General features: G+C 40.0%; 18 protein-coding genes across 18 annotated transcripts; 8 read left to right on the forward strand and 10 right to left on the reverse strand.

The window, feature by feature from the left end:
* Window positions 1-326: 326 nt before the first annotated feature.
* Window positions 327-2,387, reverse strand: FRE8 (putative ferric-chelate reductase; the record flags this gene model as incomplete). The annotated part of the gene is made up of 1 exon (XM_056229674.1): window positions 327-2,387. One exon carries the CDS (start codon window positions 2,385-2,387, stop codon window positions 327-329), a length of 2,061 nt encoding a protein of 686 aa, XP_056083669.1.
* Window positions 2,388-3,225: 838 nt separating this feature from the next.
* RPS0B (40S ribosomal protein uS2) lies at window positions 3,226-4,350 on the forward strand (the record flags this gene model as incomplete). Its single annotated transcript, XM_056229675.1, has 2 exons — window positions 3,226-3,315; window positions 3,685-4,350. 2 exons carry the CDS (start codon window positions 3,226-3,228, stop codon window positions 4,348-4,350), a joined length of 756 nt encoding a protein of 251 aa, XP_056083670.1.
* Window positions 4,351-4,956: 606 nt separating this feature from the next.
* Window positions 4,957-6,228, reverse strand: MLO50 (Mlo50p; the record flags this gene model as incomplete). The annotated part of the gene is made up of 1 exon (XM_056229676.1): window positions 4,957-6,228. The coding sequence occupies one exon, from the start codon at window positions 6,226-6,228 to the stop codon at window positions 4,957-4,959; it is 1,272 nt and encodes a 423-aa protein (XP_056083671.1).
* A 427-nt stretch (window positions 6,229-6,655) lies between these two features.
* Window positions 6,656-7,141, reverse strand: EMA19 (Ema19p; the record flags this gene model as incomplete). Its single annotated transcript, XM_056229677.1, has 1 exon — window positions 6,656-7,141. One exon carries the CDS (start codon window positions 7,139-7,141, stop codon window positions 6,656-6,658), a length of 486 nt encoding a protein of 161 aa, XP_056083672.1.
* A 257-nt stretch (window positions 7,142-7,398) lies between these two features.
* Window positions 7,399-8,052, reverse strand: FCF2 (Fcf2p; the record flags this gene model as incomplete). Its single annotated transcript, XM_056229678.1, has 1 exon — window positions 7,399-8,052. The coding sequence occupies one exon, from the start codon at window positions 8,050-8,052 to the stop codon at window positions 7,399-7,401; it is 654 nt and encodes a 217-aa protein (XP_056083673.1).
* Window positions 8,053-8,278: 226 nt separating this feature from the next.
* On the forward strand, window positions 8,279-9,031 carry IES3 (Ies3p; the record flags this gene model as incomplete). The annotated part of the gene is made up of 1 exon (XM_056229679.1): window positions 8,279-9,031. One exon carries the CDS (start codon window positions 8,279-8,281, stop codon window positions 9,029-9,031), a length of 753 nt encoding a protein of 250 aa, XP_056083674.1.
* Window positions 9,032-9,150: 119 nt separating this feature from the next.
* NRS1 (Nrs1p) lies at window positions 9,151-9,489 on the reverse strand (the record flags this gene model as incomplete). Its single annotated transcript, XM_056229680.1, has 1 exon — window positions 9,151-9,489. One exon carries the CDS (start codon window positions 9,487-9,489, stop codon window positions 9,151-9,153), a length of 339 nt encoding a protein of 112 aa, XP_056083675.1.
* A 315-nt stretch (window positions 9,490-9,804) lies between these two features.
* On the reverse strand, window positions 9,805-12,051 carry OSW2 (Osw2p; the record flags this gene model as incomplete). Its single annotated transcript, XM_056229682.1, has 2 exons — window positions 9,805-11,948; window positions 12,021-12,051. 2 exons carry the CDS (start codon window positions 12,049-12,051, stop codon window positions 9,805-9,807), a joined length of 2,175 nt encoding a protein of 724 aa, XP_056083676.1.
* Window positions 12,052-12,378: 327 nt separating this feature from the next.
* SPT8 (SAGA complex subunit SPT8) lies at window positions 12,379-14,130 on the reverse strand (the record flags this gene model as incomplete). Its single annotated transcript, XM_056229683.1, has 1 exon — window positions 12,379-14,130. One exon carries the CDS (start codon window positions 14,128-14,130, stop codon window positions 12,379-12,381), a length of 1,752 nt encoding a protein of 583 aa, XP_056083677.1.
* Window positions 14,131-14,884: 754 nt separating this feature from the next.
* Window positions 14,885-15,982, forward strand: ERG3 (C-5 sterol desaturase; the record flags this gene model as incomplete). The annotated part of the gene is made up of 1 exon (XM_056229684.1): window positions 14,885-15,982. The coding sequence occupies one exon, from the start codon at window positions 14,885-14,887 to the stop codon at window positions 15,980-15,982; it is 1,098 nt and encodes a 365-aa protein (XP_056083678.1).
* A 347-nt stretch (window positions 15,983-16,329) lies between these two features.
* Window positions 16,330-18,885, forward strand: MNL2 (putative mannosidase MNL2; the record flags this gene model as incomplete). Its single annotated transcript, XM_056229685.1, has 1 exon — window positions 16,330-18,885. One exon carries the CDS (start codon window positions 16,330-16,332, stop codon window positions 18,883-18,885), a length of 2,556 nt encoding a protein of 851 aa, XP_056083679.1.
* A 123-nt stretch (window positions 18,886-19,008) lies between these two features.
* Window positions 19,009-20,418, reverse strand: SHM2 (glycine hydroxymethyltransferase SHM2; the record flags this gene model as incomplete). Its single annotated transcript, XM_056229686.1, has 1 exon — window positions 19,009-20,418. One exon carries the CDS (start codon window positions 20,416-20,418, stop codon window positions 19,009-19,011), a length of 1,410 nt encoding a protein of 469 aa, XP_056083680.1.
* A 327-nt stretch (window positions 20,419-20,745) lies between these two features.
* On the reverse strand, window positions 20,746-21,561 carry REX2 (Rex2p; the record flags this gene model as incomplete). Its single annotated transcript, XM_056229687.1, has 1 exon — window positions 20,746-21,561. One exon carries the CDS (start codon window positions 21,559-21,561, stop codon window positions 20,746-20,748), a length of 816 nt encoding a protein of 271 aa, XP_056083681.1.
* A 437-nt stretch (window positions 21,562-21,998) lies between these two features.
* Window positions 21,999-23,786, forward strand: FRS1 (phenylalanine--tRNA ligase subunit beta; the record flags this gene model as incomplete). Its single annotated transcript, XM_056229688.1, has 1 exon — window positions 21,999-23,786. One exon carries the CDS (start codon window positions 21,999-22,001, stop codon window positions 23,784-23,786), a length of 1,788 nt encoding a protein of 595 aa, XP_056083682.1.
* Window positions 23,787-24,165: 379 nt separating this feature from the next.
* Window positions 24,166-24,941, forward strand: RPL22A (60S ribosomal protein eL22; the record flags this gene model as incomplete). The annotated part of the gene is made up of 2 exons (XM_056229689.1): window positions 24,166-24,177; window positions 24,585-24,941. The coding sequence occupies 2 exons, from the start codon at window positions 24,166-24,168 to the stop codon at window positions 24,939-24,941; spliced, it is 369 nt and encodes a 122-aa protein (XP_056083683.1).
* A 293-nt stretch (window positions 24,942-25,234) lies between these two features.
* On the forward strand, window positions 25,235-26,230 carry BMT6 (25S rRNA (uracil2843-N3)-methyltransferase; the record flags this gene model as incomplete). Its single annotated transcript, XM_056229690.1, has 1 exon — window positions 25,235-26,230. The coding sequence occupies one exon, from the start codon at window positions 25,235-25,237 to the stop codon at window positions 26,228-26,230; it is 996 nt and encodes a 331-aa protein (XP_056083684.1).
* Window positions 26,231-26,430: 200 nt separating this feature from the next.
* On the forward strand, window positions 26,431-27,252 carry PER33 (Per33p; the record flags this gene model as incomplete). The annotated part of the gene is made up of 1 exon (XM_056229691.1): window positions 26,431-27,252. The coding sequence occupies one exon, from the start codon at window positions 26,431-26,433 to the stop codon at window positions 27,250-27,252; it is 822 nt and encodes a 273-aa protein (XP_056083685.1).
* A 94-nt stretch (window positions 27,253-27,346) lies between these two features.
* SND2 (Snd2p) lies at window positions 27,347-27,895 on the reverse strand (the record flags this gene model as incomplete). The annotated part of the gene is made up of 1 exon (XM_056229693.1): window positions 27,347-27,895. One exon carries the CDS (start codon window positions 27,893-27,895, stop codon window positions 27,347-27,349), a length of 549 nt encoding a protein of 182 aa, XP_056083686.1.
* Between the last annotated feature and the right edge of the window lie 54 nt (window positions 27,896-27,949).

The raw sequence follows: 27,949 nt of genomic DNA on the forward strand, positions 1-27,949 counted from the left end.
TAGAATTCATCACATAATGATCCTACTGAATCCAGAAAAGTTTTTAATCTCTATTAATGCAGACAAAATAATATCCGTTAATTTCCGCCGCAATTCCTTCATATACTTTCATCGAGGCTGAGCAATTTTCAGGAACAACAAAAACCTGCGTACCGTGTGTATCCGAAAAATAAATTCAGTTAGATAAACTGCTGCGGTCAGGTTCCTCCCGTTAGTTGACCGTAAGAGCAATACTTGATGTCGCAGGTATGATACCAAGTAGAATATTCTATTCAAGCGAGGCGTAGAAAAGTACCCAGATAAAAAACTGAAAGCTCACGCCATTCTCATAGTGCAAAACTTTCTCCGTGAAAATGTAGTCCACCATCTGTTGCCCATCTTCTTGTACTTTCTATTAAGCCTCTAGGGCCAGCAGCGAGAACCCATACTTGTGATAGATATTCAGCGTGATCTCTGCCTTGATTCGCCCACCTGCAACATTGAATAGAATCTGTCTCCGCATCACATTCTGTTTGCAGGCACCATTCATAGTCCCTATCTCCCAGTGTAGGCCTGCCAAAGTAAACTTTAACACCCGCTGGAATTCTAATTTTTTTTGGTGGTGTCGCTAAACAGGGATCTTGGGCCGGTGGTTCAATGGTTTTCGGTTGTCTGAAAACGTTCGATCCATTGAATGACGAATGTGTAGTTAGAGTCCCGTGTGTGGTATTTTTCCTTGATTTCGATCTACTAAAGGCATACGTAAAATCTATTTCATCATCGGCATTAATGTCGGGTATACCGCTTGTGTTGGTCGATTGATGAGTTCTCAAAGTAGATTTCTTACTCAAGAGGGCTGTGTTCTCATTCGGCTCAGTACGTGGAGCGGTGGCATCTGACAGCATACAATTATCTCCCAACGCGGAAACTTGTTCCCTCGAAGAAAGATTACTGCCTTCATTATCAAGGTCTGAAGAAGGGTCATGATAGTCAATATAATCGATCTCGATGTCCTGCTCACTGCCTTCGGTACCACTAATGTATATCTCCATACCTTCAAAATTGTTTTTGAAGTGGTTTAACACTTCCAGATCCTTATAATCTCTGGAAACCCAAAGCAACCTAACGTTTACACCATTAAAATTTAAAATACGAAGCAATGGCAAGCCAAAGGATATACCTGAACCTCCTACACACATGAACACTCTTTGCGCTTTGATAATAAAATTTAAAGGCGAATTTATTAATGCAGAAGAGTTGTTTCGGAATGGATTCTTCGAAGACCTCGTGGTAATATCAAAGGGAGTACTAGGCTTGGAGATGAAACTTAACTCTGGTTCAAAAGCGCCTGTTATGTAATATTTTTCGTTTGTACGCAATGGAAAATGCCCGTTTCTAATAATTAGTCTCACCAAATTATCACTTGGTATACTAGCTATGGTAAAAGGATGTTGGAAGGGTATCAAATGGGAAAGCCACCTCCTGAAAAAGTTTCTATGGTAAATATTAATCCTTAGATGTCCTCCTGGGAGGATGGGACGCTTGGGCAAATCTGCTAATGGGAACTCCAAAAGAGATAGTGATGAAGAAATGGGTACAATTGTAGCCCTTGCAATATTGGAAATATGGAGTCTATAAATAATTTGCCCTGTTAAGATGACCACATTCAAAGTAGTGTAATATGAGATGCCTGGCCGAGCATGGTAATGCAGCAACACCACAATTAGCCATGTACTTATATAATGGACATAGTAAAAGACTCTGTAGCTCCATCGTCTAGCGTATCTTATGGAGGTCATGGCGATGAGTAGGAAAAGGCCAAGGGCAATAACCCCATAAATGTTGGGTAGTTTTCTCATTTTTACATACAACGCGTCATTAATGTACATATAATAGAGATAGAACCACGTGTGAAGGACAGATTCAAGCACAACAATTCTGGATATCCATTTATGAAGAGGTAACAACGCTAAGTATAACGTGTGCGGCAATGGTGATGGTCTTAAGGTTAAAAATAATAAGGGTGGCATCAAAGCAACGGAAATTCTCCCCATGCGCTTGGTAATCTCTAAGAGATCTCTGTTAGCGCCTTGAAAAACAAAAATTGAAGTGAAAACAAGGCACACTAAACATAACTGTAGCGATTGTTTATGATAAATATGTGTCTTGTGGATCCATGACCTCCTATTGAAGACATGATGCTTTAAATGATGACAGATCTTGAAGAATTTGTTCGTTAACAACAGGCAGTTCATTGAGGGTATAACAACACATATTATGATGAAAGAAATTAAAAGACATATCTGAGAATATTTGCGTACTCTTAAAGTTCGAAAATGTTTGTCTACGTCAACATCAAACGTGGGAAGATGTTCCTTGAGCCAGCTGGTAATAGACTTTAAACCCATGCTGAGATAAATAACAAAAAAAGAGAGTAAACTTTTTTAAGAGGATTCCTATTATTCTATTTGATGATTGGATCTGGAAATGAATCTGAAAATGAATCTGAAAATAATAAAGAAATGCAGTAAAATATTGTATTGGTAACGTAGAAATTAAAAGCTTGGCAAAAATAAAAACAGTAGCACTAGCTTTTTTTTACCTAAATTTGAGGGAAATGAAAATGGAATCGAGGCTGTACAAAGTGCTAATCTTCCATGACGGATAACTCCCCACGTTACTTCCTTAAACTTAGATTTTTATCGCTCATTCTAAATGCCTATTACGTGTCATTTGTAAAGTTCATACTTGTTGTTTGCACCCTTTTTGTTTTTCAATAATAGAAAGGGCTTTAGCTTTGTTTTCTCACCTTTCCTACACCCTCTTTAGTTTGCATCCGTACATATACCAGCTAAGCCCATGCATTTTTAACAGAATTATCTTTTTTTCATAAGATTTTATCACTTATTCTTGGGCAATAGAGTTGCATTGAGTTTTTCCGCCTACATTGAAAAATTCAAGAAAGCAAAGTTGACAAGGGCTAGGCGGATGCTCCAGCGTGCACCTACCGAACCTTGTGGCAGCCCCCAGGGAGACATCCGCTGGAAGAACTGGAACAACGTAGCGGGAGAATAGCAACACTCAGTAAGAAGATTCGTGGTAGGGAACATCACGTACTACTCCAGTTCCTGTAAGAAAGATATGATCAAATTTGAATCTTCGTATTGAGAAATCGCGAGTTGTTAAGTTTGTTTTTAGGATACCGAAATAGCACAATAAGAGATAAGATAAGAAACTGATAGGATAATGTCTTTACCAGCTACTTTTGATTTGACTCCAGAGGATGCCCAACTTTTGTTGGCCGCTAACACACACTTAGGTGCTAGAAACGTTCAAGTATGTACCGTATCCCATATGAATATATTTCCATTGACGATAATAAACCTCGAAAAGAATGTTTCCCCGAGTTTTTCATGATTTTGAGTTCAGAAAGTCAAAGACACAGATTTTAGAGAAGTCTTAGAAAGATGACGAATTTGGAAGAATTGCCAACTTATTTCTTAATGTGGAACAATGAGGGAAGACTTAATATGAATAAATCTCCTCGAATGCGTTGGGAAAAAATGTGAATACGAAAGAAGCAGCAATGCTGCAAAAAAAAACTCTTCGGACATAATTCGATACTTTATTAGCCATCGAGCACCATGTGCACAAATGAACACTCTTACTAACATAAATTGTCTTTTTTTTCTCTCTTTTTTTTAGGTCCACCAAGAGCCATACGTTTTCAATGCTAGACCAGACGGTGTTCACGTTATCAACGTTGGTAAGACCTGGGAAAAGTTGGTTTTGGCTGCTAGAATTATTGCTGCCATTCCAAACCCAGAAGATGTCGTTGCCATCTCCTCCAGAACTTATGGTCAAAGAGCTGTCTTGAAGTTTGCTGCTCACACTGGAGCTACTCCAATTGCTGGTAGATTCACCCCAGGTTCTTTCACCAATTACATCACCCGTTCTTTCAAGGAACCAAGATTAGTTATTGTCACCGATCCAAGATTAGATGCTCAAGCCATTAAGGAAGCTTCTTACGTTAACATTCCAGTCATTGCTTTGACTGATTTGGACTCTCCATCCGAGTTCGTTGATGTCGCTATCCCATGTAACAACAGAGGTAAGCACTCCATTGGTTTAATCTGGTACTTGTTGGCCAGAGAAGTTTTGAGACTAAGAGGTGCTTTGGTCGACAGAACTCAACCATGGTCTATCATGCCAGATTTATACTTCTACAGAAACCCAGAAGAAGCGGAGCAAGTTGCTGAAGAAGCTGTTGCCGAAGAGGGTGAAGAAGAAGAAGTCAAGGAAGAAGTTACTGAAGGTCAAGCTGAAGCTACTGAATGGGCTGAAGAAAATGCAGACAACGTTGAATGGTAATCATTGTGAAAACCTTGCAATGTGTGTGAATATTGTAAGGAATTGAGGAAGAAAGATAAAAAAGAATGGAAGCACCGCCTTTCCTTCTAGTTTTTCCTTCTTTTTCCTTTTTTGAAATTCATCTATCGTTTATCTTTATCTCATATATATTTTTGCTTCTCTCTTTGAAGCGTCATCATCTATCTGTATTTTTAATGCAATCATAGTATAAAATTTTTTAACCAAATTCAAAAATTATAATATTTACAAGTTTTATGCTTTCTCATTATTTTTACTTGTACTCAAGTGATTTTGCCAATGTGGCGTTTTGGTTTCTTTTATGGGACAGTCAAATGGCCTGAAATCGAGTATATCATTCCAGTGTTAAGTTGAAGTAAAAAAGTTATGTTTAGTCCGAATTTTCAGATATAGAAAATATAACTTTGCGGCTATTTATTATAGTTATTGGGACTTCGTTGTGGCTGCTGTTTGATTATATAATGTATTGAGTGTTCTTTTATTTATTGGTTGAATTCTGCGTTCTTCACCATGGTACACCGACCTGAGTTTTTGATTACCTTTGTTTTATTTTATTTTTTTTCCCGTATAATTCCTTTTGCCTATTATTTAATCCAAGTCAACCTGCGACCTTAAATCCTCCAACAGAATGACCAGGTCGCAATCGATCTTTGAAACCTGCATAACCAGCTCAGAGATATTGCTAACGAAGAACTTGTAATGACATTGTTTCAATAAGTTCAAGATAAACGCATCCATTAAGAAAACATTGATATTATCCGGTCCATAGTAAGACGTCACTATTAAAATATCCAATAGTTCTAAACCAATCCCATCCAGCTTGTGCTTGTTTAGCGAATTGACTATAAAATTTCTTATCACGGGTTTGACGAAATCCGTTATGACGTCCACTTTCAATTTGTCCTTCAAATGGTAATATAAGTTTGGAAAGTTCTGATAGAATTTACCTTTGGTAACCGTGTAACAATCCCCATGCTTTTTATTATCAATGAAACGACCGTTTAACCAACTAACTTTTTTCGTCAAATTGATGAAGATAGTCCGGGATAAAGCTTCCTGCTCGTCGTTATTACAGCAATTCTTTATAGCCATATACAACGGGCTTTTAGTGCACAGACTTGAAGAAGCAGTCTCGCCTAATTCGCTATAATGATATAGACATCTCCAGTATATTGGGAGGCGGAAATCATTCGGTATTCCAAACCAATACAAGTTGTGCTTTCTTATGACCAGTAACAGATCACCGTCATCGTCAGAAGTATGATAACTTCTTAAATTATCCCAAAATTTTTCCAATTTCAGTTCTCTTCTAAATAACTTTCTATTTTGAAACTTTAAATTCAAAATATTTCTCTTTGTTTGTGACTTAATCTGATTCTGTATGGACGGATCGGTATGAGTGCACAGCGTTTCGTTATTATTGTTCGCAATAACTGATAGCGATTCCCTTTCATTATTGATTTTTCTTTTATTTTCCTGGATCAGTGAGTCTACACTGAGATTTTTTTGCGATGTGATCACTAAGGAAGATGATCCTGAAGAGTTCCTATTGATGTTCGGAGTAAACAAACCATCGGAGAATACCGAGGACGCAGAGGAAGACGTAGAGGAATACACCGTTGATTTGTTATTTGGTGTGGAAGTCGCAGGTTGCCCCTGCGAATGTGCTCGAGGAATGGCAAAGTTATTTATTATGGGCACTGCATAACTGATCAGGTTAGTATCCTTATCTATCGTGGTGTCCAGGATCGTCGTCCAATCCGTGACCCCTGCATTTAAGGGCTCTTCTTTTAAATCATCTCTTGTTATTCTGTGCCTGGTATGAAACAACCGCTGACTAGGAGGTACGTACCCGTGCATGATCTCGTTATTGAGTGAGTGGTAGGTGTAGTTTAATTATGGTAAAAAAATTGGTCAACGTGCCCTTATATGTGTACGAATATTATATATACCGGTAGCGTAATATACATATATCCTTGTGCCTGAATACAGCGCAGCGATAGCGAGAGTAAGGGGAATAAGCGAGAGAATGGGAATCTAACGATGAGGGAGGAACAGCAGAAGACTATAGCTCACAAATATAAGTTTGTTAAAACACATCAAGGATAGTAGTATTTTGAGACAAAACCAGCCATTTCGCTAGGGGGGACGCGAAAATTTTGTGACGCGTTTAAAAGTAAGAAAATAGTGGAGGATTCCACCGCAGCAGCACCTGTCTGATAGAATAGATTGGACGTTTATTAAACAACTATAAAACCATCTATGTCGTATACATAGTGCGCATCGACTATACAGAGCATAGACGTAACGGAATGAAGAATGTGGGCAGGTACACAGAAGCCAGCTGGCACTTCTGTGTCATGGTCAAGCTTGTTTTCAAAACATCATCCGGGATATAACCACGCTTGAAGATGACAATAATACATATCAGTGTAGTTAGTGAGGCATTCCAACCGTAGATTCGCAACCACTTTTGCAGCTTGGCGTCTGTGTTGACTTGTAATTCGCTTAGATTCCACAGTTTATTGACGAAATAGCCAAAAAGGGGAAGTTGTAGAACTAGTTCAAGAACTACAAACCAGTACAGCCATTCTGGTTTCTCTGACAGAAGAAAATCGTGTTGCTTTGTAATGTGGTTATGGACGATCTTTTGCGCAATCGCCAATTGCCATTTTGCAGGGATGACCACTGATGAGTCAATGAATACCGTGATAGGAATGTGAACGATGAAGTACCACAAGTAGAACTGTTGCTCACGACGACCTAGCTTCATTATCTCCGATTACTTTCTCTGTATGGTTCTGCTCAGGTAGGGAGGCTTCTTTCTCGTGCTTGTTTCGAGTGATTCTTCTTTTTATATCTGGCTATTCGTATCCTGTGCAAAAGCCGATAATTGTTTACCATATTTTGAAATTCTTTTTTTCTTAAACGATATGCAAATTATTGATTCTTTTAAATGTTTCTACGTAATACTTAGACTACTTTACAATACACTACATGGGAGAAAAGGGCCGAGAAACGGCCACTGCCTTATTTGCGTTTCTTCCTCATTTCTTTTATTTTCTTGTAATGTGCCTTTCTACCACTAGTGGACTTCTCCTGAATTTCGCTATATTTACGTTTGAAGTACTTGTTCGAGGTCTCGTCGCCCATAAGTGTTTCCAAAATAGTAGACTTTCTTTCTTTTTTGTTCATACGACTACTGTAGAACTCACTCTTATCTTCAACTATAGTCCCAATGGCAAACCTCTCTGGAACTTCCCAACGCTGCTTTTTGTAGTGCCTCTTTGGATCCAGAGCGGATCTATGTTTGATCAGCAGTAAATCTCGTTGCACTTCACGACGCATGTTATCATCTGGCTTTGGTAAGGAGAACCAATCACTATCGTCTTTGTTACTCTTCTTGGAACTTCCTTGCTCTTTTGTCTGAACACTCGGCAACTGACTTTTCTTCGTCTTTTTCTTAGCCAAGACATCGAATCCATTCTCCAACTTGGGGAGCTTCTTTAGACCAGCCTCAATTTCTTGGAATTTACTTTCAGTGTCTACTTCATCATCATTCTTGTCAATTTGCAAAACATCCTCTTGTTCGAAAGTATCTTGCTTCTTCGTAGCACTTTTCGCTTCCAAACTCGCACTAGCATCTCTTAATGCTCCGAATAGCTCTTCTACACTCTGATCCATTTTATCCCTTCCTTGTCCCTTACCTTTTCTTATAAAGAAACTTTGTCATCTCATCGCATTTTCTGTCTGTTTCTATCTTTTATTTTATTCTGCTGAAAAATTTTTGTTAGGCCGGCACTAAGCACGAATCCTGACAAAAAGGAAGGATGTCTAAAGAAAAGGGCATGGTGTGAAAGGAGGAGTTGCGTTGTCGACTGACCTAGCTGCCCCCAATGGAACCGGAACAATGAAATTCGAAGAACTATTGGCAACTGATAAACAAGTGCAATTCGCTCATGCGGCTACTCAACACTACAAAAGTATCAAAACCCCAGATTTTTTGGAGAAAGATCCACATCACAAGAAATTTCACAATACCGAAGTTTTGAATCCACAAGGGTCTTCAGCTCCATCTACTGCCGCCGATGCAAATCCGACCTCCACTTTCTCCAGTCACACCAATAACTCAACATTCAAAAGACACATTGTTGCCGTAGATGATATATCGAAAATGAACTATGAAATGATAAAAAATTCTCCAGGGAATGTGGTAACCAACGCCAATCAGGATGAGATTGATATAAGTACTCTCAAGACGAGGTTGTACAAAGATAACCTCTACACTATGAATGACAAGTTTCTACAGGCTGTTAATGATCAAATTGTAATACTAAATGAAGCGGAACAAGGTCAAGAGACTGAGGATATCGGTTTACCAGACGGTGAAAAAATTGATATACTAACCAAAATTCAAGAAAGCCTACTCGAAGAGTATGAAACACTTTCACAGAAAGAAAGAAAATGGTTTATTTTGAAAGAACTACTACTGGATGCCAATGTAGAACTAGATCTGTTTAGCAATCGTGGTAGGAAGGCAGATCACCCAATCGCATTCGGGGCAGTAGCCATACCAACGAACGTTAATGCAAATTCCCTAGCATTCAACAGAACGAAGAGAAGGAAAATCAGTAAAAATGGTCTGTCAGAGAACATTTTGTAAGCAAAAATTCACACGAAACCCCAGTTTTACATCCAAATGCATATTCATTTAGGTATATAATGTATATTTGAGAAAAAAATTCATACATCGAACATCTTAAGAACAGAAAAAAAAAAAAATCAGCTCGGCTTGACCATATTTTGCCATTCGACTCCTGATTTACTGACCATCTCCCGCACCACTTTCGATGGTACATAAAATGGATTATGTTTCTTCGTCTTTCTTGTGTGCTCCTCTGTTTGCCTCTCGACCTCAAGTTCCTGAACTAGCTTCACATTGAAAATCAAAAAATCCTCCACATTGTCATCGTAATCTTGCAATTCCACCTCAAAGGGTTCAAAATATGTGCCGCACCCCAAGTCCACGTACTGCAATTCTTGTTTGTCTACCTCGCTGCCCCGACAATTATCGGAAGTGTTTCCAATGGGGTTGCTACTTTCATCATCAAGCATATCCATTAACTCCGTCCTGAGTAAATCCAACATGCATCAACAAAAGGATCGACTACGACTATTTATTTTTGAGTTTTAAAGGACGTGCATATGCACGTATATATATACATATATATATATATACATATATATATATATATATATATATTTACCACCACTCTTCGCTTTTTTTTAGAGGCTGCATCCATTGTGCACATAGTTATCCTGGTAGGATTGTAAGTCGAGGAGTTGGAGATTTAACCATTTACGCAACAACCGCGTTTCTACTTTAGGCATAGAATTTCGCGCATCCCCCCCTTAGTGACAACAAATATTTTAATATTAATGACTCCGATGTTGTTGGTCGTGACCGTGATCAGGATCAGGATCAGGATCACGTTCTTGACCCCGGTTTTTTAACAGAGCCGGGGGTGAATAGGCACACCGTTTATCTAAAAGGTTCATAATCATAGATTGATCTTTCAAGATAGTATTGTATGTATCAACACCACCGTATCTACTTGTGGTAAAGCGCAAAATATCACCAGTGTTACCACGGTTCAAAACCTCTATGTGGTCCAGTAGTATCTCGTACGGATTTGTTCGAGGGCGTGGTAATGCTCCCCTATGAATGTTGAATCGATGTTTAATTTTCCACATCTGAGATTCTAATTCAGCATAGTTGCGACGTCTCGAGTCCAATTCTGACTGTGTATTTGGTTTAGCTTCGTAGTATAATTGTCTATGTAAATCTTGGTATTCTTTGGTGAACATGGAATGGTTTGACCGCAATTGCAACTCCAAACTGCTTGTGGTATAGGGCCTTCTCGTATCATTAGGTTTATCTCCGCTCGATCTTTTAGTCGAGAATCTCCTAATAAAATGTGGCACAGCGACAATTCCGAATTTCTCCAAGGGTTTTGTGGGTTTTGTAGAACCTCTTTTATCGATTCCAAGGCAAGAAAAATCGTCTTCATCGGCCAAGTATTCATCTTCAACTGTACGTTTCATATCATCAGGGAAATACTTGTCATTGTAGCCCATATCCGCCTTAATCGGAGAATTTGTTTGTTTTTGACCACCAGATACATTTATGTCACAATTGCTGATGTACTCTGCACCCAAATATAGTTTCTCTAAATCTGCTGGTAGAGCAGGATCATTAGCGCCCAATGGGCTTGCCATCGAAAACCGCTGCGTTAAACTTATATAGGAACCCTCCTTTGTATTTTTGTCTACTCGGTTTGTGGCTATATCTTCGTTCTTGCAATCAATATCGGCATGATCCTGACCGCTATTAATTCCTGAACCGACATTCATTCCACCGCCAATTCTGTTGTCCAACATTGACAATGCGTGCTCACACCTGCCACCATTTATTGACAGTCCACTTAATGTCAGTAACCTCGTATAAAATCCATATAAGAAGTTTAAATTTGAGCATGGAACATCATACTTTTTTGCCAAAGTAATCGGTTGATGTAAAAGGATTTGAGCTGGATATTCGAATCGATGATAAAAGCAATATGGTTCAAAGGGCAGAGATAAATATTCCGGGTGCTCATTTGCAGTAGAATTAATAAGTTGCAACTTTTTGCTCTCACAATATTTCACAATTTTCTCAAAATTGATCTCATCCTCACCTTGAGCTTTTACTTGTAGAAATCTAACTACTTTATTTCCACATTGCGCAAAGCAAATTCCAAAAAGTTCTTGTACTAGGTCTCTGAAAATAATCTCAGTTGACTTATTTTCTAACATTTTCTCGTAATCAAATTGTTCATAGATAATGGAAAGGATATTCAACGAAATTTTTGGAATGATCACTTCCCACATTTTCAAAGCCATTTGCCTTGAGTCCAATATCAATTTAGATTTTATCCATTTTGTAACATTCAATTCCAGGAGGAACCTGTTAACATTTGAATCCTTTGTCCCTTGCAATTCTAACGAAGCTGCTCTCGTATTTTCCAACACATCCAACTCTGTTCCAAAATTACTGTCACAATAAGTTAGTCCCAAAGTGATTATACATTGATCATCATTAACTAATGCATATGATCCGAGTGACAGCTGTCTGCACTCGACCTCGCATGAAATCGAAAGAACGCATTTACACTTACCCCCAAAATACCTTATCGCAACTGGTTCTAATTCACAACCGAAGTCTGTACTAACAAGTACAGTTGTGTTTTCACTTGTAAAATCAGAGAGCAACTCGCAGATTGTTTCAAAAGCTTGGAGAGAAATTGCAGAGACTAACATAATGTCAATTGAATATTTATTTGCACCGTCTTCTTTTAATTTATCAGGCAGTTCTCTGATATCCTTAGTGAAAATGTTTGGCGTATAAAAATTGGCGCCTAGCTTGGTGGATTTCCACGCAACTAATCCGTCACTGGATACATATTGCGACACCAGTACTATGAAAGAGTTGCCTAAACTTAGCCTCCATCCTAAAAATTGTGCTGCTGGTGTTTCTCCAACTGTCAAAAAAAAAATCAGTAAACGTTAGTAAATTTGCGTTCGAGCAGTTTTCTGTCTATTTATTTGCATACCTATTAAGCACTTTAATTGGTTTCCTTCCATAACTAATGAGAGTTCTAGCCTTTAAAAGAAAGAAAGGACTTAGAAACCGGTTCAAACTAATATGTGTATTATGCGTATACGTGTATGTATGCGCGTAATTGATGTAATACGAAGTGTCGTACTATTATAATCATTTTTATTCTTTCCTTTTTTTCTTTTTCTGATCCTTAATTACTGACACAAAATGAAAGAAGCGGCAATTTGAGAAGGAAAACCGAAAAAGCGGCTCTTGGAGTTATCATGATTATGACTATGACTATGATTATGATGATTATTATTATTATTATTATTATTATTATTATTATTATTATTATTACAGGTCACTCACTATTCTAGGTCTATATCGTAAATAAGAGTTGTGTCGGTAGAATTACCTTGCCAACCTCTATTGCCACTAGTACTAATTATAAATCTTGAAGTTGGGTCTAGGTAAAGATTTGATATGATACCACCGTGGTGGCCAGGAACAATGAGGAACGGCACCTTTGAACTTTTTGTAGCGGGGTTCGAAGCAACCACCGCGAGTTCCACATTATACAGTCTGATATTGTCCCTCGATGCGCATAGTATGTGTTTGTCATTGGGCATAGCTTTCACGCAAGAGACAGGACCTGAAATAGATGGCAACTTAAAATTATGCATTGGTTTCGAGGGCATTTTCAAGTCAAACTGTTCCACGCAGGCATTTCTTCTCCCCGCATACACATGATCACCATCTACACTCCAACACGCTGACAGACACCATGGTGGGACGCCCGGTCCTCTTTCCAGAGACAATGCCGGCGACTGCGTCGTGCGTCGGTCCCAAATATACATGGAACCATTCAATCCGGAAGTCATAAACACGGATTCGTCATAGACTATATTCAAAGATTCTTTTGAAATCTGTTCTTTGTTTCCTTCATCACGAGAGGTGTCATCTGTTTTGATGGGGTCGTTGTCAACATCTTGCTTTTCGTCTTCGTCTTCATCACCAAATAGGGAATCCATATCGTCATCGGCGTTTTCATTCTCCTTGCCGCTGTTGACGTTACTGCATACATCCACTGAGGAATACAGTGGACGCATTTCCAAAGACGACAATTCGGATCTTGATTTTCTAAATTCGTTGACAATGTCACCTGTTTGCAGGTCCCATTCCAAAAGACGCTTGTCCCAAGAGCCACTCAAAAACCTGCTCTCTTGACCGTTGAGTTTCAGGATATTGACGATTTGGCTGTGACCGTTCCTGCCCTTGAAGTAGTGCGCTATGCTCCCCTCCATGTACCGAACGCCCTGCATGGTAATTCCACCATTTTGTAGCCCACTTAATATGAAGAGACACTCACTTTGTACTTCCAGGGAGTGAACAGGACTTACCTTGGGCTCGTAATCTGTCTTGTGCGCCGAGAATTTCATTTCTGATTTTTTCTGCGGAATCTCATTTTCCCAATATGACTGCAGTATACCGGCGTTCTGGATGGATTCAGTCAACGAATGCTTCTGCAAGATCGTCAGGGAAAGTTTCCCCTCAAGAGAGTTTAGCAGGTCGTACTTCCTGATGTAGCCGTCGCTACCACCCAAGAACAGATACTTAAGACCTCTAGAAACAGCTAGAGCATTGACGTGCGTTTGGATGGGTATGGCTGCCGTGGGGTAGATACTGTACGAATCAGCAATCTGCGCGGCACGCAACATGTGTTTATAGTACTCGTAGACTTCTCCCTTGACAGAGGCCTCGTGTGCAGACGAAGAAGAACCCCGCGACTCTTGCGCCCCGCCAACATCGTTCACTTCATTCTCTTCGGATCCGACTTTACTAGAAGCGTCTGCAGCATCAGCAGGCTTTTGGTCGGCACGCTGGTCATCCATTGGCACATTAGTCTTCTCCACTTTCTCGGCAACATCCTCGCCATCGTCGTCGTCTTGATCCTCATCGTCTTCCTGTTCGTCTTCATCATCGTCATCGTCGTCATCACCATCATCGTTCCCCTCGAGGTCCTGCTTAGAGTCGTTTTCCAATCCGCTCAGCATCTCTTCATCGTCCTCCTCATCGTCCACCACCTGGTTGTTGTTCAGAATATCGTCAACCTCGTCCATCTCTTGATCACAGAAGAAACCGACCCTATAATGTACTACAATAATCGCCACAGCCTTTCCAGCCTGGTACCTGAAACCCACTACGCCTGTACGTTTGAAATGGCCTATTATGCTGAAAGTGAACCTTAAAGGGCTTGAAGCTTCGTACGTACAACACGACGCATGTAATAGGGCATTTTTTAATATAAATGAGGGTAGGATATATTTCTATTTTTTTCGTGGCCGAATGATATAACAGCGAAAAAAACCAATACGAAAAAACCGCGAAACGACGCCTTTCTGCTGCGATTGCCGGGCATCGCAAGTTACGACGCGTTGTCCCTTGCATCGCTCCGTGTGGCACGACTTGGTGTGCTCTATACGACAGCCATTGGTGGCCGGGGCAGAAAGCCCGAAAACTCCCGGGCTTTATTTCGGTCGTTTAGCTGTAGGTCAGGGCAACTGGGGTGTATACGAGGCCGATGGCTGCGATAAACGAGAGCGCATGCTCGTATAAGTGGCACAATAGAAGGTGAAGAAGAACAGCAGGTGCATTGAAACCAGAGGTTCAGCAGCGATCGGGTATTGTGTTGCTGCTATTATGTAACGGTCGATGGCAGCATCGCGGTATATATTGGACTAGCATTTCTGCCTTCTCTTATCAATTCATTCATTCATTATTTGTCTGTTCTTTCTTTGTTCTGACTGCACAAGAGGTCAGTTTATTGCATATAGAGAAAAAAAATTTCAAGAAATCACTCGTCTAAATTAAGATATGGATTTGGTCTTGGAAGTCGCTGACCATTATGTCTTGGACGACTTGTACGCTAAAGTTCTGCCCACGTCATTGGGTGCCAACATCCCTGCCAAATGGCAGGAGTGGTTGGGGTTCAACAGTGGATTCAGTAATTCTACGATTTTGCAGGAGACGTTGAACTCCAAGAATGCCATCAAGGAGTGCAGAAAGTTCTACGGCCAGGTGCCATTTCTTTTTGACATGTCTACCACGACATTCGCATCGCTTTTGCCCCGTTCCAGCATCTTGAGAGAATTCCTCTCACTTTGGGTAATTGTTACCATCTTCGGTTTGCTACTGTACTTGTTCACTGCTAGTCTCAGTTACGTGTTTGTCTTTGACAAGTCCATTTTCAACCATCCCCGTTATTTGAAAAACCAAATGGCAATGGAAATTAAGTTAGCCGTCAGCGCCATCCCATGGATGTCAATGTTGACTGCGCCATGGTTTGTCATGGAAATGAACGGCCACTCCAAACTTTACATGAATATCGACTACGAAAACCACGGTGTGAGGAAACTCATCATCGAATACTTCACTTTCATCTTCTTTACAGATTGTGGTGTCTACCTAGCCCACAGATGGTTGCATTGGCCAAGAGTCTACCGTGCTCTGCACAAGCCTCATCACAAGTGGTTGGTTTGCACACCTTTTGCCTCGCACTCTTTCCACCCTGTAGACGGGTTCTTGCAGTCCATTTCCTACCACATCTATCCATTAATCCTACCTTTACACAAGGTTTCCTATTTGATTCTGTTCACCTTTGTTAACTTCTGGACTGTTATGATCCACGACGGTCAGTACCTATCAAACAACCCTGCAGTGAACGGTACCGCCTGCCACACTGTCCACCATCTATACTTCAACTATAACTATGGTCAATTCACCACTCTATGGGACAGATTGGGGGGTTCTTATCGTAGACCTGATGACTCGTTGTTTGATCCTAAATTAAGAGACTCCAAGGAGACATGGGATGCTCAAGTCAAGGAAGTCGAACATTTCATCAAGGAGGTCGAAGGTGATGATAATGATAGAGTTTACGAAAATGATTCAAATGGCAAGAAAAATAACTGAACACAATTTCTTTGTCCGTCTCACGTCAAACTTTTTTTCTTTCATGTTCAAGAACATTTCAAATAAACAACATTTTATATATTTATATACACATACACATGTTTTAAGGTACGCACATCACTCTGACGTGTAAATTCACATCTATTTAACCTGTGTTGTTCGCATATTTCACCTTTCTCGCCTACTTGATGGACCCTTTTCCCTTTACGGCGAAAAGAGAAAAATTGAAAAATCGAAGAGCTGGAAAATTTGTGCATATTTAAAAGGCAAGGTTAATAAGGCTTTAAAGTGGTGGAAAAAAGAGTAAAAAATTAGTAAACACGTCATCACGATAGAAGCAAAACCCCATGTCCATAGCACGATTAATATACTCTCTTTTTAGAAGAGTACGATCGGTTTTGTTGCTTTTCATTACCATATCGCTTCTGTTTTATTATACTTTTCAAAATGAAATCGACATCTTGAATTCGTATGCTTTGAACGATTCATTGCCGTCTATAAACAACAATGAGCACACTATAAAAAAATCCTCGAACCTGGAGTCTGCAGACCTGCATTTATCTACCTCCGACCGAATAGACACTGACAGGAACAACAACGTTGCCGTGGACTTGGCAGATCCCGCTACATTAAGAGAAAAAAACATGTACTTCCCGCTGCTGTTAAGGGAATCGTCTGAGCTAATTGGTTCGAATTTACCGCTTTCATCCCTATTGACATATAAGGAAAAGCATCCCGTCCTGTTTGAATACTCATTGCCTTCTCAAACATCTCTAATACAGGATGACACTCGTAAAGACCGGCCCGCCACGCAATTGCCTCCAGATATTGACATGGTCAAACAGGTGAAAGACATTTTCATGAAATCGTGGAACCAAGAACAGCTACTATTGAAAAGTAATCTAAGAAGAGAAGTCACCTGGCCCGTGGAGCTAATTGATTCTTTAGATACCCTGTATTTATGTGGTGAAACAAAACTTTTCCAAGATTCTGTTAATCTAATTGAAGACTTTGACTTTCGGGCACCTCCGCTGGCAATGGAAGTTATTGATATCCCTGACATCACCACCCGTGTACTTGAAGGGCTGCTGTCTGCGTACGAACTATCAATGGATAAAAGATTACTTAACAAGGCAAAGCAAGCCGCGGATTTTATACTACGATCTTTTGACACCCCTAATAGAATTCCCATTTTGAAATTTTTTTGGAAATCTGACCTGAGAAATAGATTTCCCGATCGCACTGTCCCATCGGGGCAATTGACTACAATGTCACTCGCATTTATTAGACTGTCACAGCTGGCTCATTTAAATAAATACTTTGATGCTGTAGAAAGAGTTTTTGCAACTTTACGCCAATCGTACAATGAATTTGATATGGATTTTATGCTACCTGACGTTGTTGATGCTTCTGGCTGCCGGTTGTTGACTCCAAAAGAAATTGAAAAAGGTGTACACATAAAGGGATCCAAAATTATGAAAAGCATAGATGAAGACTTCAAGTTTGTCCACTGTCAACAACAGGGGATATTTCTAAAATCACCTACAGAAGACAATCCCCAACAGCTGCCTCAACACCAGACTTACGGAATTAATGAAAAGACACTACCAATTTTAGAGAATTTATTCAAAATCAATGATCTTTTCCAATTCTCCTATGACATATTGGACGGATCAAGTAAAAACGCCAACGCAGCCCCGACTGACTCCAATATCAATACAGATATGGGACCTGATGATGAATTCATAAAAGAAGATGATGAATTAATTCAAAAAAGAAACTTGAAAAGTGGTACGAAAAAGGATTCGACAAAAAATACCCCGAACGGCAAATCAGTTATAGACTCCCAGATGTTTTTAACATATTTCATCAATCATATTTTTAAATTCATGACTTTTCAACCGATGTTCCCCAAGAAAATAGGAGACCAGAAGATAAAATTTTTGAGTTCCATACTGACAAACTCTCAATTTATGCCCACAACTAATGAGTTGGATGTCACGATAAGAAGATCGTACGATGTCTCATCAAGCTCATGTAGACTGGGCGGTATTCTGGGCTTAAGCTCGCGCGTGTCCCCTCAAAGTGGCACCAACGGCAAGTATATTTTACCATCGTCATTGTTGGAAATGAGCGAAACAATCACACAGAGTTGTTTCTTATTAATGAAGGAGTTCGACGGGCTGGTCCCTCAAAGATTCGAATTGGATCCTTGCGCTGACGGGGATTGCGAATTCGATAGTGGCATTAAATCGCAAATGATCCTCGATGGCGAGTACGAGACCATTGAAAATGACCAGAGTATTGGGATCGAAGTTTGGAACCATGGTAGAGATGGAGGTGTCCAAAAAGCTAAGAGAAATTCAATAGTTGAAGGCGGGACAACAAAGGCCCAAAGCACCACAAATGATAAACCTGGAAACGCAAAGGCTGTTGCCGCAGGAAACGATGACGAAAGGACACAGATGCGTAGAGTTTTTACGCTTGGCAAGAACATCAAACCGCACATAACAAAGAACGACATCAGTGGCTCACAGTGGAATAACCATCCTGACTGGCCATTTTGGGTCAACAAAGTAGAATCCAGAAGGTTACTGGATTCCAATATCATCGAATCTGTATTTTATATGTATAGAATCAGCGGAAAACAAAAGTGGAGAACTATGGGTAAGCAGTCGTTTGAAATTCTGATAAAAGAAATGATAAAACTGAACAGCGGTGCTAAGGGGTTGTGGCAAGTAAAGGAATTTTATGAAAACGGCGAAAAAGTGAACAATGATTTACCAAGCTATTGGTTTTCCAGGACATTGAAATATTACTTGTTATTATTCAGTGATGGTGATGAGATTTCATTAGACAAATATATCCTGACCCAGGGAGGTCACGTAATCAAAAAGAAATGAAGTTAACGTTAAAAAATCGTACGCACATACATACATACATACATACATAATGAGAAGAGGAGAAAATGAATACTTATACAGTAATGTTTTTTTTATAGTTTAGTGTTGAGAGGACAGTCTTTCTTACACAGCTAATGGGTATTCGCCAGCCCAGTCGTAAATTTCCTTTTTCCAAGTGTCCAAGACGTCGGAACCTTCATCGACCTTGGCCTTGAAGTCCTTTAGCCTACAAGCATCCTTTGGCAAACTCTGTTGAATTTGGCGAGCGAAATCGACGGCCTTGTTGATGTATTGAACAATTCTGTGGAAATCTTCCTCACCCATTCCTCTGGTGGTCATGGCTGGAGCACCGATACGGACACCACCTGGAACCAAAGCAGATTTGTCACCTGGAATAGAGTTTTTGTTCAAGGCAATGTTGATCTTCTCACAGATGTATTCAACACGGGCACCGTCGACACCCTTTTCTCTCAAGGATACCAAAACCATGTGAGAGTCTGTACCGTTGGAAACTAATCTGTAGTCCAGGTTCTTGAATTCACTTTCCAAAGCCTTGGCGTTCTTCAAGACTTGAGTTTGATATTCTTTGAACTCTGGAGTAGCAGCTTGCTTCAAGGCAGTAGCCAAAGCAGCAATAGTATGGTTGTGTGGGCCACCTTGGTGACCTGGGAAAACAGAGAAATTAATTGGGTTTTCCAAATCGTATACGACTTCCTTGCCGGTCTTTGGATTGACAGATCTGACACCTCTTCTGAAGAAGATCATAGCACCACGAGGACCTCTCAAAGATTTGTGAGTGGTGGTAGTAACGATGTCAGCGTATTCGAAAGGAGATGGAATGACACCTGCAGCGATCAAACCAGAGATGTGAGCCATGTCGACCATCAAGTAGGCACCACACTTATCAGCAATTTCTCTCATTCTCTTGTAGTCAATCAAACGACAGTAAGCAGAAGTACCAGCGACAAGGACCTTTGGTCTATATAGAATGGCGTTCTTTTCCAAAGTGTCGTAGTCAATAATACCAGTTTCTGGGTTAACCCTGTATGGGAAGGACTCAAAGTATGTAGAAACGGCAGAGATCTTTCTGTTTTCAGTAGCGTAACCGTGAGACAAATGACCACCATCTGGCAAGTACAAACCCATCAATCTTTCATGGGGCTTCATGATGGCTTGGTACACTTGCAGATTGGCTGGAGAACCAGACAAAGTTTGGACGTTAACACCCCATTTGTCAGGAGTGACGTGGAAGGCATTCAAAGCTCTTTGCTGACATAGAATTTCCATTCTGTCGATGTGTTCGTTACCACCGTAGTAACGAGCACCTGGATAACCTTCAGAGTACTTGTTGGACAATGGAGTTCCAAGGGCGTCGAAAACAGAGGTCGACGTGAAGTTTTCAGAGGCAATCAAATCAATAGAGTGCTTTTGTCTTTCAACTTCATCCTTGATGATAGAGTCGACTTCTGGGTCAGTATCGATCAAGTGAGAGGTGATCAACTTGTGATGAGCATCGGATAGAGTGTAAGGCATGGTAACGGTGTTTAGTATTATAGTTGGGCTATGGTCAACTCAGTTTCGCAGGAATTATTATCAAGAATGAAAGGTGACTAAACGTGGAATAAAAGAGACAAGTTCCGCATTATATATAAAATTAAGGTGAGAAGACTCACAGTTCGGGTATAAGATGATTATGAATTTGAAAAATATAGAGTAAAAAAGAGACACGAGCGAGAAACGAAAACTGAAAGAGATAGAGTCAGAACACCTGTAGTCAGAAGTAACCTGTAAGGGTTATTTTCCATCAAGAGTCATATTTCGTGTCAAAAGTGTGAAAAATTCCACAACGTACTTTTTTTTTCACTTTGAAAAATCGGTGCGTGGTCTCTTTAGAGAAGAAGTTGATGAAGCTGGTGACTCCGGCTGCTGAGATCCGGTTGACTCGACCGACTCTGTCTCCTGCGGTGGCTTCAAGTAGTTATCCATATACCATTGCAACTGAGCTATGCTCTCTTTAATGTCACTGTAAGCCGTGTGGGCAGCTTCCTTCTTTGGGTTACGTGCTTGCAAAGCTGGGTTGTGTCTGCGGGCAACTTCCATGATACTACTGACATCGACGATTCTGTAAAAGAGGTGGTCAATGACCTTGGGAAACTCGCGGACCATAAACAAACGGTCCATGTGCACGCTGTTGCCAGCGAGGACACCAACGTTTTTATCCGGGATGTAGCGCTGAATATACTCGAGCAGCTCTGCTTCCACTTGGGCCAAAGTCTTGTCGGTCGCCAAAACTTTTGCTGTGAGCCCGCTTTCGCCGTGGTGCTCGATACACCACTGGTTCATTTTATTCATCACCTCGGGACCACAGTGGATAACACTTTCGTAGTGCGACTGCCCTTGACCATCGGGCGCTCTGACGGGCGTCAGGTGTCCATCGGTGATGATACAGCAGATCTCGATGATCCGGTCGTTCATGTGATCTAGACCGGTCATCTCGCAGTCGATCCAGACCAAGGGCTTGAACAGCTTGGTGTTGAGTTCGGGTGTTTTTGCCATCAATTGCAGATTTTGGACAGTTCGAGGCCGTAAGTACTGTGAAACAGATCTTCTGTAGAGCGATAAGAAGCTAGAGCGGGTGTGTAGTACGCGTCTTATCGGAAACAACAACCAATTCATCTTGATCTCTTCTGTTTATATCTAAAAGTACCTTTTCATTTTTCCCATTTTCCTTTGCAGATTGAAAAGTTCACACTTTTTTTTGTTCATCACTTAAGGGCCCAGTTTCGAGGGGCGCAGAGTGACACTTAAAGAAGCTGTGAGTACGCGCAAAGCTTGAATTACAAACGAGATCCTTCTTCGCTGGCTGCCGTTGGATTAGGAGAGTATGAAGTTGCCCCAGATGACTACAATTTTTGTATAGAACTACGTCTTCTTGGTATTCTATCACGCCGCACGAGGTGACTATTTCTTCAAAATTCGCACCAAGAAAAAGAAAGGAAAAAATGAAGAAAATGAAAAATTTTCAATGGATTTCTCGAAAGCCTGACAGTTGATCAAATGGTCGTAAAGAACAGGGCAGAGTAGAATAGCGCAGATCAATAAACCGAGCCAGCATGCCTACCATCTCTGTGAACAAGCAGCAATTATTTGAGCTATTGGGCAAGAACTACACCTCCCAGGAATTCGACGAATTATGTTTTGAATTCGGTATGGAAATGGACGAGGACACCACGGAAGAGGCCTTGAAAACCGGGGAAGAACCCGAATTGAAGCTTGACATAAGTGCCAACCGTTACGACTTGCTTTGCATTGAAGGCATTTCCCAGTCGCTGAACGAATACCTGGAACGTGAGGAAAGACCCGACTATAAATTAAGTAAGCCAACCACCCAATTGATCATTGACAAATCCACAGAGCAAGTTAGACCCTTTGCCACTGCTGCCGTGTTGAGAAATATCAAGCTCAATGAAAAATCATATGCCTCTTTTATTGCCCTGCAAGATAAACTACATGCTAATCTTTGTAGAAACAGAAGTTTGGTTGCCATGGGCACCCATGACCTGGACTCGATTGAAGGTCCATTCCATTACAGAGCTTTACCACCAAAGGACATCAAATTTGTGCCCTTGAACCAAAGTCAAGAATTTACCGGTGACCAGTTGATTGAGTTCTACAAATCTCCAGAACAAAAGAACAACATCGGGAAATACGTCCACATTATTGAAAATTCTCCAGTCTTTCCAGTCATTATGGACAGCAAAGACCGTATTTGTTCTTTGCCACCATTAATCAACAGTGAACATTCAAAGATCTCCGTGGATACGCGTAACATTTTGATTGATATTACCGCCACCGACAAGACCAAAGCTGAAATTGTTCTGAATATATTAACCACAATGTTTTCACGTTATTGTGATGAATCATTTACAGTGGAACCTATAGAAATTGTTTCTGAACACAATGGTCAGTCCCGTGTGGCACCAAACTTCAACGATAGAATCATGGATGTCTCCATCAAGTATATTAACTCCTGTCTCGGCTTGGAACAATCCGCTGACGAAATTATTCATTGCTTAAAGAAAATGTCACTGCACGCGGTTCAATCTAAGGGAGACAAGGATACCTTGCACGTTGATATTCCAGTGACCAGACCAGATATTCTGCATGCTTGCGATATAATGGAGGATGCTGCTGTCGGTTATGGCTTCAACAATTTACCAAAGGGTGATAAACTATCTAACGCCAACTTCATTGCCAAGCCATTGCCCATCAACAAAGTTTCTGATATCTTCAGAATTGCATCATCTCAAGCAACATGGGTAGAAGTCCTGCCATTGACCCTATGTTCACACGACGAAAACTTTAAATACTTAAGGCAACCCGACAACAACGATTTAGCCGTCAAATTGGCCAACCCAAAGACCTTGGAATACCAAGTTGTCAGAACCACTCTATTGCCAGGTATCTTGAAGACTGTCAAGGAAAACAGAAAGCATTCTTTACCGATCAAAGTCTTTGAAACTGGCGATGTTGTCTTCAAAAATGAAAAACTAGAAAGGAAAGCCTACAACGAACGTCACTGGGCCGCCATTTACGTGGGTAAGAACTCCGGGTTTGAAATCATCCAAGGTTTACTAGGCAAAATTATGCAAACTTTCAGAACAGAATGGATTGCCGACTACGGTGCTGATGCTTCCGGTAGAGGCTACTGGATCGAAGAAGACGACTCTGTCAAGACCTATTTCCCAGGAAGGGGAGCCAAGGTTATGTTCAGATCTAAAGAAGGCGCCAAGCCAAAGCAAATCGGTCACTTGGGTGTCTTGCATCCTGAAGTCATGATGAATTTCGACGTTCCATTCGCTGCATCCTTTGTAGAGATTAATGCCGAAGTCTTCCTATAATGTTATGTTCCAAAAAATATTTTCTGATTTTATAAAACTATATATATAAAACACACTTGAAAAAAAAATAACATTTTCTGCGTGATACGATACCATCGCCATTACTGACTTCTTAATTATATCCTACATTTATTTAAAGACAAGTATTCTTAACACCAGTACATTTACAGTACATCCATACATTATGTATCTGCCTCACCTTTTTTCTGAAAACTTTCTCTAGTAATCCATTTCTCGCGACGCATAATGCCGAAAATTTCCCGAAAGTTTCAAGCTACCATTTAGCTGCAAGATGTATATTAGTGTTAGAGATCATAGAACCTTCATTTTCGTTGCATATGTCAAATTGAAAGCTACCAAAACAACAGATTAAGAAACAATGGCCCCAAACGTATGATATATTAAATGGAAACCATACCCGATTACGAAGTCTCCGTTTTGCTGTTACTCTAACGATCGATTGGACACGAATAGAAAAAGTAAAAATAAAAATGGAAAACCATATGAAAATAAACGAAAAGAAAAAAAAATGCACGAAGCGTCTATGTGTTTAGTTGCTTTTCTGTTTTTTAAAAATTCACTGACTTGAACATTGAACTCAGTCTCCACCCCACCACTTCCTTTATTGTCCGTTTCCAAATGTTTTTTTGTTTGAAGTTCTCATGTGATTGTTAATAGCAGTAGGCAACTTAGTGGTTTCGGGATTGCAAAAGATCATCGAACGTTCGTTTTACTAACAGTAATCCCTTTTTTTTGAAAATTTTTGTTAATTTTCAAATCTTTATTTGATTTGTTTAGACTTCCAGAAAGCAAAAGATTGCCAAGACCTTTACCGTCGACGTCTCTTCTCCAACTGAAAACGGTGTCTTTGACCCGGCTTCCTACGCTAAGTACTTGATCGACCATATCAAGGTCGAAGGTGCTGTCGGCAACTTGGGTAACGCTGTCACCGTCACTGAAGATGGTACCGTTGTTACTGTTGTTTCCACTGCTAAGTTCTCCGGTAAGTACTTGAAGTACCTAACCAAGAAGTACTTGAAGAAGAACCAATTGAGAGACTGGATCAGATTCGTCTCTATCAAGACCAACGAATACAGATTGGCCTTCTACCAAGTCACTCCAGAAGAGGAAGACGAAGAAGAAGACGAAGAATAAATTCATTAATATCATTTTAAATAGAGCATAATTTTTCTTTTTGTATAATTAAAATTTCCAAACCTAATAAATATATTTAGTGAATCTGATTCATCATGATCCAAAAAAAAAGGAAAAGGAGCTTACCATATTTTTCTCATGTTAGAAGACATCTCATCTCAAGATCTTTTTTCACGTTTTGGGAACATTATTTGTAAATTGTTTTTCCTTTTTTTTCTTCTTTAAACTCGAACACATAGAATATCTTGGGCAAAAACGTTCATATCCATAACTCATCAATAGACTTAGTGAGTATGAATCCTAAGAGAGTGGCCCAGTTGCCCGTTCACAATGAATTCACACTTCCACCACAGGAGATAATCGATCTTTTCAAGATAACATTCCTCGAGCAGCTTTATCCAAAAGACCAAGACGATGACAAATCTCCATTGAGTGACCAAATACAGATGGTGAAATCTGATCTTTACAACAGAAATTATAGTGCTGCTTTCAATAATGACTTGAAAAGAATAGCATATTGTTGTCGTTGGTCGCCCTCAAGGGCAGCAGGTTATGCTTCAGTATTCGCACATTTTCCTGAGCTTCTGAAGATTATCAGGTGTGAGATCGAAGGTAAGGATTCAAGCGTGTTATGCATTGGAGGCGGTGCTGGCAGTGAGTTGATTGCATTAGCAAGCATATTCACTTTATCAAGAGATTTTTCGTCCAAGTTTGCCTCTGCTTCGAAAATGAAGAATGCAGAAAACAAAGAGTCTGGAAAACTTAACATACAATTAGTGGATATTGCTGACTGGTCCGCCATTGTTGAAAAGCTGACCACCACAATCAAATCGAAATGGTTATATGACGGCAAAGAAGCAGAATCATTCAAGGTTGACTACGTGCATAAAGACTGCTTGCAAATGTCAGAACCACAGGATCTCAAAATGTATCAAGGCCTTGATCTAATAACCCTACTTTTCACAACAAATGAACTATTCACACAGAAAAAAGTTGAAAGTATCAAATTTTTACAAAGGCTGAATGAGAACTGCTCCCCTGGCTGCCATCTCCTCATCTTGGAGAGTGCGGGGAGCTATTCGCACATCAGCATCAACAATAAGAAGTTCCCAATCCAATTTCTTATCGATACTGTCTTGGTAGGTAACAAAAAGGACAAAGGAACGACGGGCTCATGGTCATTGGTCTCGGAAAGCGACAGCATTTGGTACCGCATGGACCCAAAGCTCGACTATTCCATCCCGTTGGAAAACATGCGCTTCTTCTACCGTCTCTACGTCAAGAACTAACAAGATTTATAGTGGCTTACTGTCTTCTATCGATGATTTGTTTTTCGAAAAGTTGAGAAAAAAATTTTCTTCCTTCTTCCCAAATCCAAACCGAAAAAATATATTAAGAGTTGAAAAATTCGATTTGAAATCGAAAATAAAGAAGGGGCCACGAATCAAAGACTGACTTCGGAACTGAAGAAAGGTAGCATAAAACAAGAATGACCGTTCCCAGGAATCGACCAATGGCACCATTTGGCACCATCATCAAATCAAGGATAAAACAACCACAGTTTTACTGGTTTATAGGCCATTTTTTCACAATCTTTAATTTTATACAATTTCATCTTTCAATCGCGTCTAAACAAAATCAATTGTCATGCTATAGGAGGTCATTATTTTATATATCCATTACATATGCTATTGTGCTCTATCAGTTCTTCAAAAGCGACCAGTTGAAATTCAATTTTAAGCTTTTGCGACAAGAGATCAAAAAATTGGATAATTTGCAGTATTTTTCCATGCTATTCATACTTTTTATCCTATCACAGTTCAACATCATAATCAGTGGTTCCTTATACAGTCCCGTTATCTTTTCAATTTTCCACTTTCTCAATTACTTCAAGGAGAACCTTTTGCCATTTCTACCTTTGATACCACTTAGTTTGAAGAATTTGTTGAACTCTAAGATAACAGTATTCATTCAGAATTACAATGGTTTTTTCCTACAGATGGCTCAAGTTTTTGAAATCATTTGCGGGTTGCGTGTAGGTCTTTTCCTAGTGCCCTTTAACATTTTCTTGTTATTGATAAGGAGAGCAAACGTTTCGTTCGAGGTGGTCGGTACAACGTTGGCCGGTTTAACGTATATGTGGTTCTTCAAATTGCGGTACCTACAAAGTGAATCTATGAGGCAGATATTCAAACAATACGTCCTCAGATTGGATGGATACGTCAGCCGCACTTTGCCACCATCCTGTGCCCGTCTATGGAACGGCTATAAGAATTTCGTCATGGCAGTGTTTTGTAAAATACCTGTATAACAAACAAGCTCATTTTAAGTGTATCTGAATTATATTTTGTATATACCGTCACTATAGAAAGTCAAAGGATCGAAAAGCACATAAAAAAATCTGTTTAACGATATTTGTATTTGGTTTTAGAGTCACCGTCACCTCTTTTTTCTCTCTTCAGCTGTCTCTTAGATTTGGATTGTCCTCCACTAGCATTTTTTGACTGCTCATCTGTTTGAGTTTGTTGTTGAACACCAGGCATGATCATATTCTTAAGCCCGTATAGTTTGTAACCTGCGTAGATGGGACACAACAATAAACACCACCAAAATTTAAATGTTCTGAAAGTTATAACGCCAATATTTCCAAAAAGTGATAGATAAATCAGATCAAAAAAATATGATATCAAATTTGAATCGTCGTTCAAGTCTATACCTTGCTTTACCACGCGGTTACCATCATACTTAGGCTTACCGAATATTACGATAATATAAACGGCAGTGAACATAGGGACATTCAAAATCAACAATTTAATCCATTGTCCAAACGTAGCCTTACGCGATATTAAGAGACGGACGAAGGCCATTCCTAAGAACAAGAAGACTTGCTTGTACAGTCCCTGAATTATCTTTGTATTTGAACCAGCCTGCTTCTTTCCCGCCTTACCAGCCATTTTAGTAGTAAAAACCCTTGTATTACCATCTTTCCTCTTTTTGTTAAAGATATA

Source organism: Saccharomyces kudriavzevii (assembly GCF_947243775.1).
Source record: "Saccharomyces kudriavzevii IFO 1802 strain IFO1802 genome assembly, chromosome: 12".
In the NCBI taxonomy this organism is placed as follows: domain Eukaryota; kingdom Fungi; phylum Ascomycota; class Saccharomycetes; order Saccharomycetales; family Saccharomycetaceae; genus Saccharomyces; species Saccharomyces kudriavzevii.